We start from the raw sequence: 16,829 nt of genomic DNA on the forward strand, positions 1-16,829 counted from the left end.
ACAACTTTTTTGATTCAGGAAAAAAAGTCGAAGCTCAACAATCAAAGTTGATTGTCAAAGAAAATGATTGAACCTTATCAACAATTGAAAATAATCATTTAATTTTGATGATTTCACGGTCTTGATAATAATCATCAACAAAATCAACAAAATCAAATTATAATTGTGATGATAATTTTAGATATAATCAACTACGAAATTAAATCAATGATAGGCAGTTAGATGAATTGTATAGAAATGATTAGAATTAAATTTACCAATCATGTAATTGGGACTATCGTTTTCCTGATTAAATGAATATGATAATAAGTTGTAACAATTGAGTTAAATTGTTGTCAAATCACCCAATCAGTTAAACAATTAATAACGAGGAAGAAAAGAAAAGAAAGAAAAAAATGAAAATTTAGTTAAATCCTCACAATTATCTAATCAATTTTATTCAGTGAGTTAATTATCTCACCGATGAAGCTAAATCACCAAGCTAATTAACATTTAGTTACAATAACAAATAATTGTAACTCAGTGAAAGTTTTTTGTTTTCGGAACTCATTTTACCTCTTCAGGTAAATTAACATCAATAAACTATTAAAATAATTACGTTGATTGCTGTTAATCCACATTGTGACCGATTGGTACCAATCAACTAATCCCGATAATATTGTCAACCAAATCATCATCTCGGGTTGATTAAGCAAGGGAGAGAAAGAAGAGAGAGAGAGAGAGTGAGTGAGTGAAAAGAGGGACAAGATTAACTTGAAAGAGTGAAGATGATGAAAAGAAGGAGGGAGTTTAATAGAGAGAAATAATAAGAACGAGTGAGAAAAAGTAAGAGAGTGAGAGAGAAGGAGAGAAATGTCAGGTAAACTTAATCGTTCATTTTAGTTCGAAAAGTTGAATAAGTATATTTGGTCGAATTTCTTTTTCTCTTGTTACGATTTATCCTCTTATCAACTGTTTCTAAACTTTTAGTTACTTTGTGTTTTCTTCAAGTTTCAATCGACTCTTTGATCGTTGTCCCCGAAATCAAGTGAACCCCTGCGAAATTGGCTCCGTCCACTCACAATGTCGTCGTCACGTAAATCCAAGGGTATCAATGAGATAACCTGGAAGTACGATGATACAATCGTCATGTCCGGAACTTCCGGTCGATTCCCAGAGGCAGACAGTGTCGAAGAGCTCTGGAACAATTTGATGAATTCAATACCAATGTATTCAAAGGATTCACGTCGTTGGCCAATCAGTAAGTTAATCAATTCAACTAATTGGTTTAAGCGATAACCTATTCAACCCTTTAAACCTCAATCGATAAGATAGGATTTTCAATATTCATGATCAGAACTTTTCTATTCATTCCAAGATATTTGATTATCTCATTTGATTGTTCAACAATTAGCTTAATCATTACTTTTCCATGCAATGTACTTATCGCTGTTTGTCTTTGAAACGATAGTTGCAATTATCTGATTATCAGAACTATGATTATCTAATGATCATGTTATAATTATAATCTGATTTTGTTGGTTAAAATCATGATTATGATCATCATGATCAAATTAAATCCAATCATGTTAATTATCATTGAAGTATAACCAATCATAATTGTCATTTATAGACAAATAATCAACTATTAATATTGAAAGTAAAACATATTATTAATCATGTTCATCTAATGATGTTAATTTAAACCAAAAAGGTTCGTGTTGGTGATAAACTTTTAATTGTTTTAATGAACTTTTGAACTTAATTTTTACAATTGATTTTCATCAATTCAACTTGACCATCTATTGATTTTGAGGAGTAACGATATTAAATCCTCTGATTATTTCAACAATCAGTTTATTAGGAAAAACATTTCGACAATTTATTAATAATTACTCAGTAACTTTTGCTGATTCGATGAACAATTAAAACTGTCCTTGGTAAATTGTTAGAATAGTTGATAACTTTTGTTTGGACAATTTATTGAAACAACAATTAAGGAATAAACTTCCCAATTCTAGAACTAAATTAAAGACAATTAATTGTATTATAGGTTTTAAATTGAAACTAATCAAACAATCAAAAACCAAAACCATGATATTAATTGTAATTGACCGGAATTTACCTTTGAAATTTAAACAAAATTAATTCAAATTCCCTTCATTGTGATGATTAATGTAACAATTAAGTTTCCAGATTCCCAGAAAAAAACTTTGATTACAATCAAAATTACTTGGGATTCCTGTTAATTAGTATCCAAATATCATTGTCATTATTATGACAACTAACTAATCATAATTAAATCAAAGGTCATCACAATGGTGACAATTATAATGGACGAAAGTAAATTGCTTTCAGCCTTGATCAAATATCCAGTTGATTAACTAATCAACGCGGGTTCAGCTAAGGTCAACAATTAGTAGTTAGTAAAGGTCATTAAATTAATTGTTACTAATTAAAAAGAAATTGATTCAAATGATTCAAATCGAATCGATTCAACAAGATTAACTTAATAACCTTAATAACAATGATAATTAAGTGAAATGATCTCGCAAATTAAGTGATTAATCAATAATTTGATTCCCACTTTTAATCATTAGGATGTTTTTTAAATTGTAATTAGTGATAAAACTTTTTTGTTTGTTTATTTGTTTATAATTCATTAGCTAATTTTATTTTTGTTTCAACAATCAAATTGCTTACAGGTTAATTAAGATGACCCAATGGGTAGTAGGTTAAAAAAGATTAATTAAATCATCAACTTAAATGATAATCATTATGATTACAATTGCGGAAGATGTTAGTTGTTAGTTAATCGCCCGAGGCTCAAATTACCGTTAATCAAGTAAATTTTTTTATTTTTATTTTCTTTCATATTTAATTTTAATTCTGTCTACCTTTTGATTTTTTTGTTTATTGAGTAACAACAATTTGTTCAAATGATCAATAGATTGAACCAGATTTAAGTTTATTTAACTTTGATTTAATTCCAGTTAAATTGTGGCTTATGTTGGTTAATAAACTTTGGTAGCTTGATTGTAATACTAACTTAAAAACAACAACAATTTAAAACTAAAGGTAAAATGATTTACCTTCAGGCTACTCTTAACACTCATTTTTGATTATGATTAACCAGTTTTCGTTGAATTAAATTGTTATTTAGATGAAAACTGGTTAAATCGTGTACAATTTAATGAATGAATTAGATATATTTATAAGTTAATTCAAATTGTATATTGTCAGGAAGAGAAAGTTGAATCAAAACGTGAATTTTAGTTTGATTGTGATTAAGAAGATTATTCAAATGATGATGATGCTGATGACGGTGATTAAAAATCTCTACGCTCATTTAATCATCAAATTTTGACCATGATTAAGGTGATAGTTGAGAAAAGAGGACGAGGAAGTGTTGATTTCGATTAGTTGATTCATTCCTGAAGTTCAATTTTAATCATTATCATTATTTTCTGGTAATTTAGTCAGATGATTAGTTGATTGTAACACTTTTACTATTGGTATTCCTCCATATTATTATTTAATTAGTAGTTTGGTCAACGATGATTGTATAACGTTTTTTGACCGAGAAATAACAATTAACTTATCTGAGAATTGCAATTGATTAACTATCGATAATATTATCAATTTCAATTATCATCTTTCATTCCGATGCAATTGATTATCGTTAGATAAACAAAATATCATTTGATTATTATTATTATTTGATTTTCAAATATTTCTAATCTCATACTAATCAACAACAAGCTCTTCTAATTGTTATCCAAATCTAATCAATTATTAGCTTCAATCATCGAGTGTCAAGTTTATCACCTTTTAATTTGTGTTCATTTTTCAGCTTAATCACTAATGATAAGAATCTCAATTTAATCGTTATGATCGTTATCTCGTAATTGCAATAAATTAAACATGATTAACTCACACATATGCATAGATATGATATTAAATAATCACAATCAGAGTTAATTGTTTCTAATTTGAATTAATTTCTTTTTTATTCTCATCATACAAATGCCTCCAGGGCGATGTCTCAAAATCAGACTCTTCATGTTGTATTTTTAAACCTTTGCACTCAGCTGAATGTGATACTATTAATAATTGATATATATTTATAACTGAATCAACTAATTTCTCCCTTTCTTAATCATTCCAGAATTGATTAACTTGCCACCAAATACAGGTAAAATTAAGGATATAAGTAAATTTGATGCCGAAATGTTCAACATCGATCCTTCATTGGCTCATGACATGGATCCTCAGATGCGTTTACTTCATGAAGTCGTTTACGAGGCTCTTTGGGACGCAGGTAACAATCAATTATCAATAATTTACGATTAATAACATTGCCACCCAACAGTCCAACAATCTAATTGATCAAATTAAAACTCGAACGGGAGAAAAGTTCGAGCAAATAATTACCGTTATCGGTTCGCAATTTCAACAATTGTGTTTCGATAATTTTGTTACTGTTGTTTGCGTGTTTTCCTAACAATCAATTGTATCTTATTTATTTTACTCATTCCTTCCGGCGATGACCTGGTTCAACAATCAGCTAATTGTTGTGATTATGATTGTTATTATAATTGGTTGATACGTTGAGATCTCATGAAAACATAATTGATCCTACAGTTGAAATGGAATAAGAAATTGATTTTGATTGTCGAGTTAATTGTCTCAAGTAGAATTTAAATTATTTAATTGATCTTTATTATCCAAGGTTACGATTCGATTATCTTTAATCTCTATTAACTAATCAACTTTATTGCGAACCCATATTATCCTCATTATTATGCGGATGAAATTAATTCTTTGCTCTTAATTGTCTTCAGCTTCTGTCTTTAATGGTGTTTCCTATTCCTGTTACTGATTAAATTGTCGATTGTTGTTAATATAATTATCTCATCTTCAGGTCAGTTTGGTGCTGTTGTTGTCAAAATTTAAATTGTCCGGAAATTAAGAGAAAGTTAATTTACTATTGTAATATCATGACCTTAATAGTTGTAAGTTGATCTAAACTGTATCATCATTTTAACAATTACATCAAGTTCAGATTGACCATTAAATCATTAAAAACTGACCCAAACAGAAACTTCGATATTTTAATCATAGGTTTCAAGTCGTTAATCAAAATTTTCACATGAAAATTAAGACAATTAACATTAATAAGTTACATGAGAGGACATTGATTATTATCATATGTTTGGGTTAATTTAATCTCTCATTGATTATCATTATCGTCACGAGTAAATTAAAAGTATAACAAGTGCTGAAAGACAATTAATCCAAACTAACTTATGAATGAAATTTCTCTTTACCAAATTATTATAATTTATGTTTAATTTGATCAAATTGTTTAATTGTTGTTGGCGAAATGTTGAAATTTTCACTCATTTTAAACGCTCACTATGTATTTATACCAAATTATTAGTGGTGATTAAGGAATATGTTCAGTTATATGATATTAATGAATCACTTTTTTCGTCCATTAATCATCTTCAACTCGATTATCAGGTCATGATCCAAATGATCTTCGAGGATCTCGGACTGGATTTTTCTTGGGTTCTTGTTACGACGACACATTAGCAGGTTATCGTGAAGACGATTCTAAGCTTCGTCCATACCATTCATTTGCTTCTCGTATTTCATATGCATACGATTGGAGAGGTCCCGTTGTTTTGATCGATACCGCGTGTGCCTCGTCATTTTCATCATTCGTTGAAGGTTTATTGTCAATTAAATCAGGCGCCTGTGATCGTTGTATCATCGCTGGAGTCGCAGTTCAACTTCGTCCCGCTATCGCCAATGCATTTGCTCAATTGAAAATGTTATCACCTGATGGAACCTCAAAGTGCCTCGATGCTTCAGCCGATGGCTATTGTCGTTCTGAGGCCGTAGTCGCCCTCTTATTAGAAAGAGAGTCAGATGCTAAAAGAATCTACGGTAAAATCCTTAATTGTCGCACTAATTGTGATGGTTATAAACAAGAAGGTATAACTTTCCCCGGTTATGAGACTCAGTACAATTTACTCAAAGAGGTTTATGAAGAGATCGATGTTGATCCCGAGGATATTGATTATGTCGAAGCTCATATTACTGGTACTCAAGCTGGTGATCCCGTTGAATCAGCGGCCATTGTTGGTACTTTGAGGCCAAATAACTCAACTAAACCAATAATGTTCGGTTGCCTTAAATCCTCAATCGGTCATTCTGAAGGAGCTTCAGCTCTTTGTTCATTGGCAAAGGTCAGCAAGATTATGCAGGCAGGTTGCATTCCCCCGAATCTTAATTACAAGTCACCTAATCCTAACATCAAGCAATTAGTTGATGGCATAATTAAGCCAGTGACACAGGTGACCCCGTTCAAAGATGAATACATCGCGGTCAATTCTTTCGGTTTCGGAGGTGTCAATGTCCACGCTGTTATTCAAGCAAATTCTAAAAATGTAAATGAAGAAAGTTACAATTTAACTGAACCAATTGACCGTCTAATCAACTCATCTAACCGAACAGCCGAAGGGCTTAATTTACTTTTTAATTTCTTTGAGACCAACAGGAAGGAGGTTAACCGAGGGTTACTCCAAATAGTTAACGACACTGCTAAAATTAAACCTGAACAAGGATTTAAAACTCGAGGTTATGTTATATTAACTGCTGATGGGATCGCCAAACGGGTTGTTAAAGATGTGCAACAATCAAGGCCACTCTACTTCGCCTTAGGCTCTACTTTCGTTACTGAATTGTCCAAAGAATTGATTGAATTCCCTGTAATTCAAACATCATTACAAAGCTCAGTTTCTTTGTTACGAGAAAAAGTTAATTACGATTTAGAAACACTTCTTACAACAAACAACAATGAAGATTCACTTGGACAATCACTTAAATCACTCGTGATTCAATTGGCTTTAATTGATTTATTTAAACATCTTGATTTAACCCCTTCAGGCGTTTTTGGAGTCGACTATATTGGTGAACTAGTTGCCGCTTACTCAGATGAGATTATCAACAAAAATCAGGCTTTACTATCAGGTTACTGGTTATCCAATTTATCAGCATCTACTAATCAACGAACTGATCAAATGACAAGCATATTGGGCTCATCAGTTGTTGGTAAAGCAAATAAACTAATTCAATCAAATGGATTAACTGAAATAACTGTTAACTATTTGATTGGTCGATCATCAACAACAACGACAAACGAATCAATCGAATCAATTATGTCCAAATTACCGATTGACGCTGCAATCGTTACACCAAGTAACTCATTCGGTTTACCGTTAACATCAAGTCAACTTGTTGTTCCGATGATTAAATCAAATTCGGATGGAAACACAACTCATTCCCTTTTATCAGCATTGGGTGAACTTTATACAACTGGTCAGTACCCAAGGATTGACCGTCTCTATCCTTCAGTATCTTACCCTGTTCCTCGAGAAACACCTCACATCGGTCATCTCCTCCGATGGGACCATTCGAAGACATGGAAAGTTTGTAAATACCCCGAATATTTTGATTTCATCCAATCGAACAACAATTATTCAATCGAAGCGATGTCTCCCGAATGGGCTTTCTTGGAGGGACATTGTATCGATGGTCGCGTGCTGGTCCCTGCGACATGCTACCTTTATCTCGCTTGGCATTATCTTGGTCGACTTAATGGTATCCATGGAATCAACGTCCCAGTTGAATTTCGTAATGTTCGTTTCATTCAGGCCACATTGTTACCAAAAAGTGCACCAGTTACTTTTGGTGTTCACATCAATTTACAAACAAACGCTTTTCAAGTCACCGATGGCGATGCGATTGTAGTTTCAGGAGAGATTAAAATCCCATCCGGAGCGATTCCATTGTACCAATCGATGATGACAACCATTTCGTCCAAATTGGACACGAAAGATAAAATCAGTTTGAAGACAAAAGATATTTACAAAGAACTTCGACTTCGAGGTTATGATTACGGACCAACTTTCCAAGGATTAGTCGATGCACTTTCCGATGGATCTCACGGCACCGTTAAATTTTTGGATCATTGGGTATCCTTTTCAGATGCTCTTCTTCAATGTGCCATTCTTGCCAAAAAGCACCGTTACCTTTATTTGCCAACATTCATTGAATATCTTCGAGTTGATCCAACAATTTTGTTTGCATCAATCGACGAGGCCAGAACTGGTTCGGGAGGCGAGGCTTGTATGGATGTCTATTTCGACCATCAAGCTAAGCTCGGTGTAACTTCGGGAATGATTCTGAAAGGTGCCAAGGCCACATCAGTATCGAGAAGGCAAAACAATCAATCGGTTCTTCTTGAATCATATGAGTTCTCACCTTTCAATCAATCGCTTCAACCCAACTTGAAATTGGAAAAAAAGATTGGACAATATATCGAAATGTGTTCAAACACTTTACAACAATTAACCAAACCCGTTGAAAATTTTGACGATTCAAATATCAAAAAATACCTCGAATCAACTAAAGGCGATGAAGGAGCTTTACTCCAATCACTTTATCAATCTCTAGATTCAACTGAACAAACTGATTCGTCTCCTGTTCAGCGATTATCTAAATCATTGGAAGCAAATCGAGAACAATTGTCCGGTGATCTTTTAGTTTCACAATCTTCTATTAATCAGCTGATTCAAGATCAAATTGGCCTTGTTGTTGAAAATTTACCTTCCAAAAGTATCATCATCACTGAAATTAACGAAACTTTTGCTTTACTTGCTGAAACAATTTCTGATTCAATATCGTCATTGGGAATTCGTGCAAAAGTTAATTTAGTTCACCCTGAACCAGAATCAGTGACAATCTCTGCATCTCAAGCCAGAATCATCCCTGGCTCAATTGGATCTGGACATTTACCAGAAATTGACACTTGTGATTTAATTATTTACAAAGATGTTCGAGTTCAACCCTTAGTTCAAACATCCTCATGCAATCAGAAAGCTCCTGTTGGGCAAATTTTGTCCTACTGTTCAAATAACCTAAGAAATGGTGGATTTGCTTTACTTTGTTTCCGTCTTAATAGTTACTCAATCGAAGACACAATCAGCTCATTACTTGATTTGCCTCAAGTTAATTTATCCATAGACCAAATCACTGAAGACGAAGCTGCTTCCGTCGGCTTACAGGTCATTTCAACAACCATGGGCTCTTCAGGACAATTACAATCAATTTTGCTTCGTAAACCACCACAACCAACTAATTATGCTTCATTAGTTGTATCAACTAATGACTTTAAATGGGTTGAAAGTTTGAAAACAATGTTACTCAGTGAAATTGAACAAAAAGTTTGGTTAATTGCTGACACAAACGAGCCAATTAACGGAATCCTTGGTATGGTCAACTGTTTACGTCGAGAACCTCGAGGTGATCAGATTAGATGTTTGTATAATATATCGCAATCAGATGAGACAAACAATTTACAATCAGCTCAAGATCTTTTATCTAAACGGCTAATTGAAACTGATTTAGTGATTAATGTCACTCAAAATGGTAAATTGGGCTCATACCGTCATCACATTATCGATCCTGCTGAAACTCCGATGACCCAAGCTAAACATATTTACTTGGATGTCACTCAAAAAGGAGATTTATCTTCACTTCGGTGGCATCAGTCACCTCATGATATCTGGAATCAAATGCCTCCTCATTTGGCCAAAAAAGGAACTGAATTAGTAAATATTTACTATTCATCTCTGAATTTCAAAGATGTCATGGTCGCGACTGGACGAATTCCCTTGGACGCTTATCCTGAAGACATGAAACAAGAATGTATCATTGGTATGGAATACGCTGGTATCTGTGAAGAATCAGGCAAAAGAGTCGCTGGAATGTGTAACGTCATGGGAACAGCGAGTTCTGTTGTCACCAATCGTAAGGAATCATTCATGATCGAGGTGCCTTCGTCTTGGACACTGGAACAAGCGGCCACCGTCCCAGTGGTTTATGCCACCGTTTATTACGCTCTCTTTATCCGAGGTAACCTTCGACCTGGAGAGAAAGTACTTATTCATGCTGGAACTGGAGGAGTTGGTCAAGCAGCTATTTCAGTTTGTTTGGCTCGAGGTTGCGAAGTTTTCACCACAGTTGGTACTCAAGCTAAACGTGAATTCATCAAGAAAATGTTCCCGCGATTAGATGACTCACATATTGGTGATTCTCGATCAACATCTTTCGAAGAATTAATAATGAAAGAAACAAATGGTTATGGTGTTGATATCGTTCTCAATTCATTATCTGAGGATAAATTCAAAGCTTCTGTGAGGTGTCTCGCTGAATTTGGACGTTTCCTTGAGATCGGTAAATACGATATCATCCAAAACAATCCTTTAGGTAAGTTCTATAAAAACAATTGATCATCATGAAAGAAAATTAAATGTTTACTTTATTTTCACAGAGGAAACTGTTCTGGAAGGAAATCGAACCTATCATGGAGTTTGTGTCGCTCATTTACAACAAGACAGTTTTGTTTTCAAAACCCAATCGGGAATCCAAATGAATGATACACTTTACTACATGATGGCTCGAGGTATCGAATCTGGGGAAGTTGTCCCATTATCACCCGTCGTTTTCCCTATGGACCAGGCAGAAGAAGCTTTTCGTTTTATGGCCAATGGTCGACACATGGGAAAAGTTCTGATTAAAATGAGAGATGAGAGTGAAGATGCTCGAACCTCATCACGATTATTTTCTTGTATCGCTCGAACTTATTTCAGCCCAGAAAAGTCTTACATCATCACTGGAGGTCTTGGTGGTGTTGGTTTAGAATTGGCGTCTTGGATGGTCGAGAGAGGAGCCATGAATTTGGTTCTAACCTCACGATCAGGTCCTCGAGAACCTTATCAACATTTCGTTCTTTCAAAACTTCGATCAGACCCCGATCGATCAATCGTAGTCTCCACCAACAATGGACTGACTTATGCTTCTGCCGCCGCTTTAATTGAAGAAGCCACTGATTTAGCTCCAGTCGGCGGTATTTTCCATCTTGCCATGGTACTTGGTGACGCCATCTTTGAAAATCAATCAGAGGAAACGTTTGAAAAAGTATGTGGACCAAAAATAAAGGCCACTCGTTACTTGGACTCACTTTCTCGAGCTACTTGTCCATCTTTGGACTATTTCGTCTGTTTCTCATCAGTCGCTTCGGGTAAAGGTAATCCAGGTCAAACCAATTATGGCTTCGGTAATTCATTTATGGAGCGTATTTGTGAAGATCGTCGGGCCTCAGGTCATCCAGGACTCGCCGTTCAATGGGGAGCCATTGGTGATGTTGGTGTGGTCGCTGAAAACTTTGGAGGCAATCAAGTTGTTCTGGGAGGAACAGTACCGCAGCGAATTCCATCTTGTCTCGAAGTTCTAGATAAATTCATTCAATCAGGTCACATGGTGACTTCGTCAATAGTTCTCGCCGACGCTAAAAAAGTATCAGGAGCATCGAAAGAAAATCTTTTCCGAACCGTTTGTCACATTATCGGTGTCAAAGATCCCGGTTCTTTGGATCCGAATGTCACATTATCCGAACTTGGTCTCGATTCTTTGATGGCCGTTGAAATCAAACAAGGATTAGAACGTGATTATGATACAATTTTATCAACTCAAGAAATTCGTAATCTCAAAGTTAAAGAGATTCAAGATTTGGAAGAAAGGATTTCGAAAATCAAAGTTAATTCCAATAGTTCTGGTGGAGATAAAACATCAGAAACTCCGTTATTTAATCTCAAACCCCCTGAAAGCATTTTCTACAATATCGTCGAATGCACCGGTGTCCCGATATTCGTCTTCCCTCCAATCGAAGGAGATTTCAACCTTTTAATTCCAATTCTTAGTGAACTTGATCGTCCAGTTCTCGGTATAAACTGGACTCGCGATTTAGATCAATTTGAAACTCTAGAGCAAATCGGTGCCTATTATTCAGCTAAAATCAGAGAAAAAGCACCAAATCAAAACGGTTTCGATTTTATCGGTTACTCTTTCGGAGGATTAGTGGCCTTCGAAGTCGCTATTCAACTACAACAAGTAATGGGTAAAGAATGTATTCGACAATTGATTCTTCTCGATTCAGCCCCTGATTTCTTGAAAGCCGCTTGTTCCGAGTTAGTCAAACGAAATCAAATCGTTTCAGAAGACGAAGCTCATTTGGACATGTTAATATCTTTCGTCTCTTCTTTATTCGCCTTCGAAAATGTTAATTCTTTCCGAGCGACTCTACTTAATCTACCAACGAGAGAGGAGAGAACCAAAAAGATCAATGATTTAATTGAATCGAAAACTGGAATTACAATCGATCCAAGTTTACTCACTTACGCAGCTAATCAATATTTCAGAAAAATGAAGATGATGTACTACTACAAGACCAAGAGGAAGCTCGCGGGAAATGTCACCGTTTACAAAGCGACGGAAGGATATGGAAAAGCCTTTAAAGAGGCTAATGAACAGGAACTTGGATTAGCAGAGGTAAGTTGTTCATCGATTGGGTTCAGTAATCAGTTGATTAATTACTTTCATTTCTTTGATTTTGTTTAGATTGTTGAAGGAAACGTAACAATCCATCATTTCTCTGGGGATCATCGTAGCTTCTTATCCGAACACAAGAGAGAAATTTTTGCAAAGATTCAAGATGCTCTTCATATCGTTGTTGCTTAATTGCGACAAAACCACTGCTCATGTTTTAAATTTACTTTTAAATTGTGACTTACATTCATTCAAAAAGATTAACTTTTTCATAAATCAATTTAAATTTTGTTTGCTTGTTAATCATTTTGTGTTTAACTTCGTTCTTTTTATAACTGTGTTATTAAGATTGTTTTAATTTTTTCATATTGATAAATTAAAAAAGTATTAAAACTTAAATCTTTTCGAATTTCATCATTTCATTTCTGCAAATTTTGGTGATATTATCTTGATTTTATTTATTCATGTAATTAAATGTTGTTTTTAATTTGATTTAGTTTGTAAAGTATTGATTTTTCATTTTCTTTTCGTACCATTCTCTCTTTAACTGTATAAATCATCATCACCGTCATCCCCGATTCCTCGATTATCAGACCCTGTTGGACCACCGGATGAAGGTTGAGTTCCAGATGGGAATCTGATCAAGAAAAAAAAATAGAAATAAGTTAGATTCGAAATAAGAATAAAGCTCTTCAATGAGCGCTCAAGAGTAAACATTCTGCAGAAAATGATATTTTATTTAATTGGATAACATACCTGAAATTAGTTCCAAAACCTCGGCTTTGTTGTAAGGTTTGGGCAAACATTTCGTATTTTCGAATGTCATTATCGCTGACTGATCGTCGAGCGAATTTCATAGCTTCCTCAAAGTGTTCTCTTCTGATTTCAGGAACGGGGTCAACTTCTTCCACATCCTGCAGGGTGAAAAATTATTAGTCAAATGATCTTTAAATTTCATTTCTCAAGGAATCAAAGGATTAGCTGAATATAAACTATAGACTTCGACTGCAAGTTTGACTTGACCCTATCGATTACAATCAACCAGAACCAAGATTGAAAAGTTTCAGCAGAAAATAGAACAAGGTTAAAGATATTCAAAGTGCTATGAGGTGAATAGCAATAAAATGGAAAATGTGATCAAGGTCATAACATTCAAATATTTAACGATTAAGGAGTTTAAGGAAGAAAAATGCAGGAAATTTTCCTTTGATCGAGAGAGATGTTATAATCAAGTTAAAGACTCACCATGGCAGCTCCCTCTGGTTGTGCAGCTCTTTCCTTTTCTCTTTTTATTTCAGCTTCAATAGATTCTCGAATAGCTAATTTACAAGCGCGTTGACAGATTTCAGTTAAATCAGCTCCACTGAAACCATGAGTGACTTTAGCGACGTAGGTGAGATCAACGTCTTTAGCAATTGGTGATTTTCTCAGATTGGCCTTGAGAATGGACTCTCGTGATTTTTCATCAGGAAGAGGAATGTAGATAAGTTGATCCAATCGACCAGGTCGAAGAATAGCTGGATCAATAATATCGGGCCTATTGGTAGCACCGATGATGAATACGTTCTTTTTACTACCCATACCATCCATTTCGGTAAGAATTTGATTAATAACTCGATCAGCAGCTCCACCAGCATCACCAACACTACCACCTCTGGCTTTGGCGATAGAATCCAACTCATCGAAGAAAAGTACACAAGGAGCAGCAGCTCTCGCCTGAAAGAACAAGAGATTTGAGGTCACTAACAAATGAATTAAGGATTTAAAGGGTTAAACTTTACCTTATCGAAAACATCCCGAACGTTAGCCTCTGATTCACCAAACCACATAGTAAGTAGCTCAGGTCCCTTGATGGAAATAAAATTAGCCTGACATTCATTAGCAATTGCCTTGGCTAAAAGAGTTTTACCGCAACCTGGTGGTCCATAGAAAAGAACTCCCCTTGAAGGAGTCATACCGAATTTCAAAAATTTGTCAGGATATTCTACTGGATATTGAATCATTTCTTGGAGTTCATGTTTAACATTTTGAAGACCACCAATATCTGCCCATGTGACATTAGGTACCTCAACTACAGTTTCTCTCAAGGCACTTGGGCTACTCTTTCCTAAGGCCCATCTGAAGTTGTCCATTGTGACAGCAAGTGAGCTGAGGACCTCAGCGTCTATTTGATCATCATCAAGATCAATAAGATCCATTTTCTCTCTGATTTGTTGCAAGGCAGCTTCAGAGCACAAAGCAGCCAAATCAGCACCAACAAAACCATGAGTTTCAGCGGCAATTTTGTCCAAATCAACATCATCAGCTAATTTCATGTTCTTTGTGTGGATTCTTAAGATTTCTAGTCGGCCAGTGGCATCAGGGATACCAATATCAACTTCACGATCAAATCGACCAAAACGACGAAGAGCAGGATCGATACTATTGGGTCGATTGGTAGCTGCCATAACAATGACATGAGCTCGTTGTTTCAATCCATCCATAAGAGTAAGAAGTTGAGAGACAATACGTCTTTCGACTTCACCATGAGTCTATAACAAAATTACCATAATGATTGAATGAATAAAAGATTGAGAAATAATTAAGAAATGAGACTAATCCTACCTTTTCACGTTTTGGAGCAATAGCATCAAGTTCATCGATGAAAATGATAGCTGGGGCATTCTTTTCAGCTTCTTCGAAAGCTTTTCTGAGATTACTTTCGGATTCACCAGCAAGCTTACTCATAATTTCTGGACCATTGATAAGGAAAAAGAAAGCACCGGTCTCATTGGCGACAGCTCGAGCGATCAAAGTTTTACCAGTACCAGGAGGCCCATATAAAAGGATACCTCGAGGAGGCTTAACACCAATAGCTTTGAAAAGACTTGGATGACGTAAAGGAAGTTCAACCATTTCTTTGATTTGGGCGAGTTGTTTTCTGCAACCACCAATATCATCATAACCTACAGCATTAAGTGTATCCTCCTCTTCTTCACGTTTTACAGGATCTCCCTCACAATGAATGACAGTGTCAGGAGCGACAATACAGAAAGGCGATGGGTCAGTTTCGACTACTTTGAACTCGACAGCTCTCATACCACCTCTAACTACGAAAAGATCTCCCTTATGAATAGGTCTGTATGCCTCTAAAAAGTAAGGCTTCAAGTAGACCTCAAACAAACTACCAGTGATACCCTCAACAGTGTCATCAATGGGTAAGACATGAATTCTTTTACCATACTTGACATCAGGGTAAGGTTGGATTGTGACAATATCACTAAGTCTGACCCGGAGATTGTTACGAACACATCGGTTCATACGAATTTTTTCATTTGCACAAGCATCATCTTGTAAGACAATGCAGCAAGTTTCTCGCCTCTTTTTACCTTTTAAAAGGACTGTATCTCCACGGAAAAGCTCCAACTCATCCATCTTGGACTGGAAGCAACATGAAGGAAAATAAAAAGCAAAGATGATCAATAAAGATGAACTAAGGAAAGAGGGAAGAAATAGACAAAAATAAATTGAAACAACTTGATTACCTGAGAAAGAGCAACAACCGAGTTATCATCATTGGTGGCTTCTTCAACAATCAATCGGTTGGGCTTATTTTTGGTTTTCAGAATAGCAGTAGAAAGATCCTCAGGGCTGAAGAAAGAGAAAGGTAAAGAAAGAACAAATGATAACAAATCACAAATGGATTAAAAGAGAAAAGCCGACAAGAACAAAAAGAGAAAAAATTTCTTTGTCGAAAAAAAAGATGCTTAAAATACAAAGAAAAGAAAAGGGAGAAAATAGAAATAAAGAAAGAAAGAAATGGCAAATCTTCCGGATCCCATGTCGGTGGTTAAAAAACATTTAAAGAAGACAATTTAAAGGGAAACACACAAACCGATGTAACTTACTTTTTCTTATCGGCCATGATATAATCCAAAGGGTTTAATAGTGGACACAAAAAAATATGATTTACAAAAATCGACACTTAAAGATGATCACTTAAAAAATGAATTGCTGTTTAATTAATGAAATGAAATAGTTGTTGAATCATTGTCAACAAACCTACAGGGTAATGAGAAAATAAATAAAGAGGGTGGAGATTCAATTGCGCGAGTCGCTGGCGGCGAATTCAAGTTAACATTGAAAAGAGCGAGACAATCAATCGGATTTCGTTCACTGCGCAGGGAACAAAAATCTCTCCCCCATTATTGTTGTTCTCTCATTACCCTGTAGGTAGATGGCACTAGTTGTGTCCTGGGGAACGAATTGAAATTGCATTTAGTTAATCCAATCAAGAGAAACGAGAACAATTTAATTTAGATTAATTTTCAGATTATCATTAACCAGTTTCAAGATTATTTGTCTTACCCTAATCAAAGATTCACTTTAAAACCACTAAAAAATTATCAATC

The 16,829-nt window shown here is 35.0% G+C and overlaps 2 protein-coding genes across 2 annotated transcripts; one reads left to right on the forward strand and one right to left on the reverse strand.

Annotated features, from left to right (window-relative positions):
* The first annotated feature begins 840 nt into the window (after positions 1-840).
* Positions 841-12,837, forward strand: LOC128397200 (fatty acid synthase-like). The gene is made up of 5 exons (XM_053357885.1): positions 841-1,240; positions 4,148-4,300; positions 5,506-10,320; positions 10,385-12,441; positions 12,511-12,837. Exons 1-5 carry the CDS (start codon positions 1,063-1,065, stop codon positions 12,628-12,630), a joined length of 7,323 nt encoding a protein of 2,440 aa, XP_053213860.1. The 5' UTR covers positions 841-1,062; the 3' UTR covers positions 12,631-12,837.
* Positions 12,838-12,839: 2 nt separating this feature from the next.
* LOC128397202 (transitional endoplasmic reticulum ATPase) lies at positions 12,840-16,486 on the reverse strand. Its single transcript, XM_053357887.1, has 7 exons — positions 16,326-16,486; positions 15,963-16,068; positions 15,043-15,858; positions 14,220-14,969; positions 13,684-14,154; positions 13,195-13,352; positions 12,840-13,075 (listed from the first exon to the last, which is right to left on the reverse strand). The coding sequence occupies exons 1-7, from the start codon at positions 16,340-16,342 to the stop codon at positions 12,982-12,984; spliced, it is 2,412 nt and encodes an 803-aa protein (XP_053213862.1). The 5' UTR covers positions 16,343-16,486; the 3' UTR covers positions 12,840-12,981.
* Positions 16,487-16,829: the final 343 nt, after the last annotated feature.

Source organism: Panonychus citri, unplaced genomic scaffold, assembly GCF_014898815.1.
Source record: "Panonychus citri isolate SS breed McGregor unplaced genomic scaffold, ASM1489881v1 Contig00028, whole genome shotgun sequence".
Classification (NCBI taxonomy): Eukaryota; Metazoa; Arthropoda; class Arachnida; order Trombidiformes; family Tetranychidae; genus Panonychus; species Panonychus citri.

What these genes read in the sequence shown, in the direction of transcription:
- LOC128397202 (XM_053357887.1), bottom strand. An exon ending in AACCAGAGGGAGCTGCCATG is followed by an intron (nt 13,353 to 13,683) that starts GTGAGTCTTTAA and finishes TTCACCCTGCAG; the next exon opens with GATGTGGAAGAAGTTGACCC. An exon ending in GGTTTTGGAACTAATTTCAG is followed by an intron (nt 13,076 to 13,194) that starts GTATGTTATCCA and finishes TTTCTTGATCAG; the next exon opens with ATTCCCATCTGGAACTCAAC.
- LOC128397200 (XM_053357885.1), top strand. Translation starts at nt 1,063, where the DNA reads ATGTCGTCGTCACGTAAATCCAAGGGTATCAATGAGATAACCTGGAAG. An exon ending in CATCCAAAACAATCCTTTAG is followed by an intron (nt 10,321 to 10,384) that starts GTAAGTTCTATA and finishes TTATTTTCACAG; the next exon opens with AGGAAACTGTTCTGGAAGGA. An exon ending in AGGAACTTGGATTAGCAGAG is followed by an intron (nt 12,442 to 12,510) that starts GTAAGTTGTTCA and finishes GATTTTGTTTAG; the next exon opens with ATTGTTGAAGGAAACGTAAC.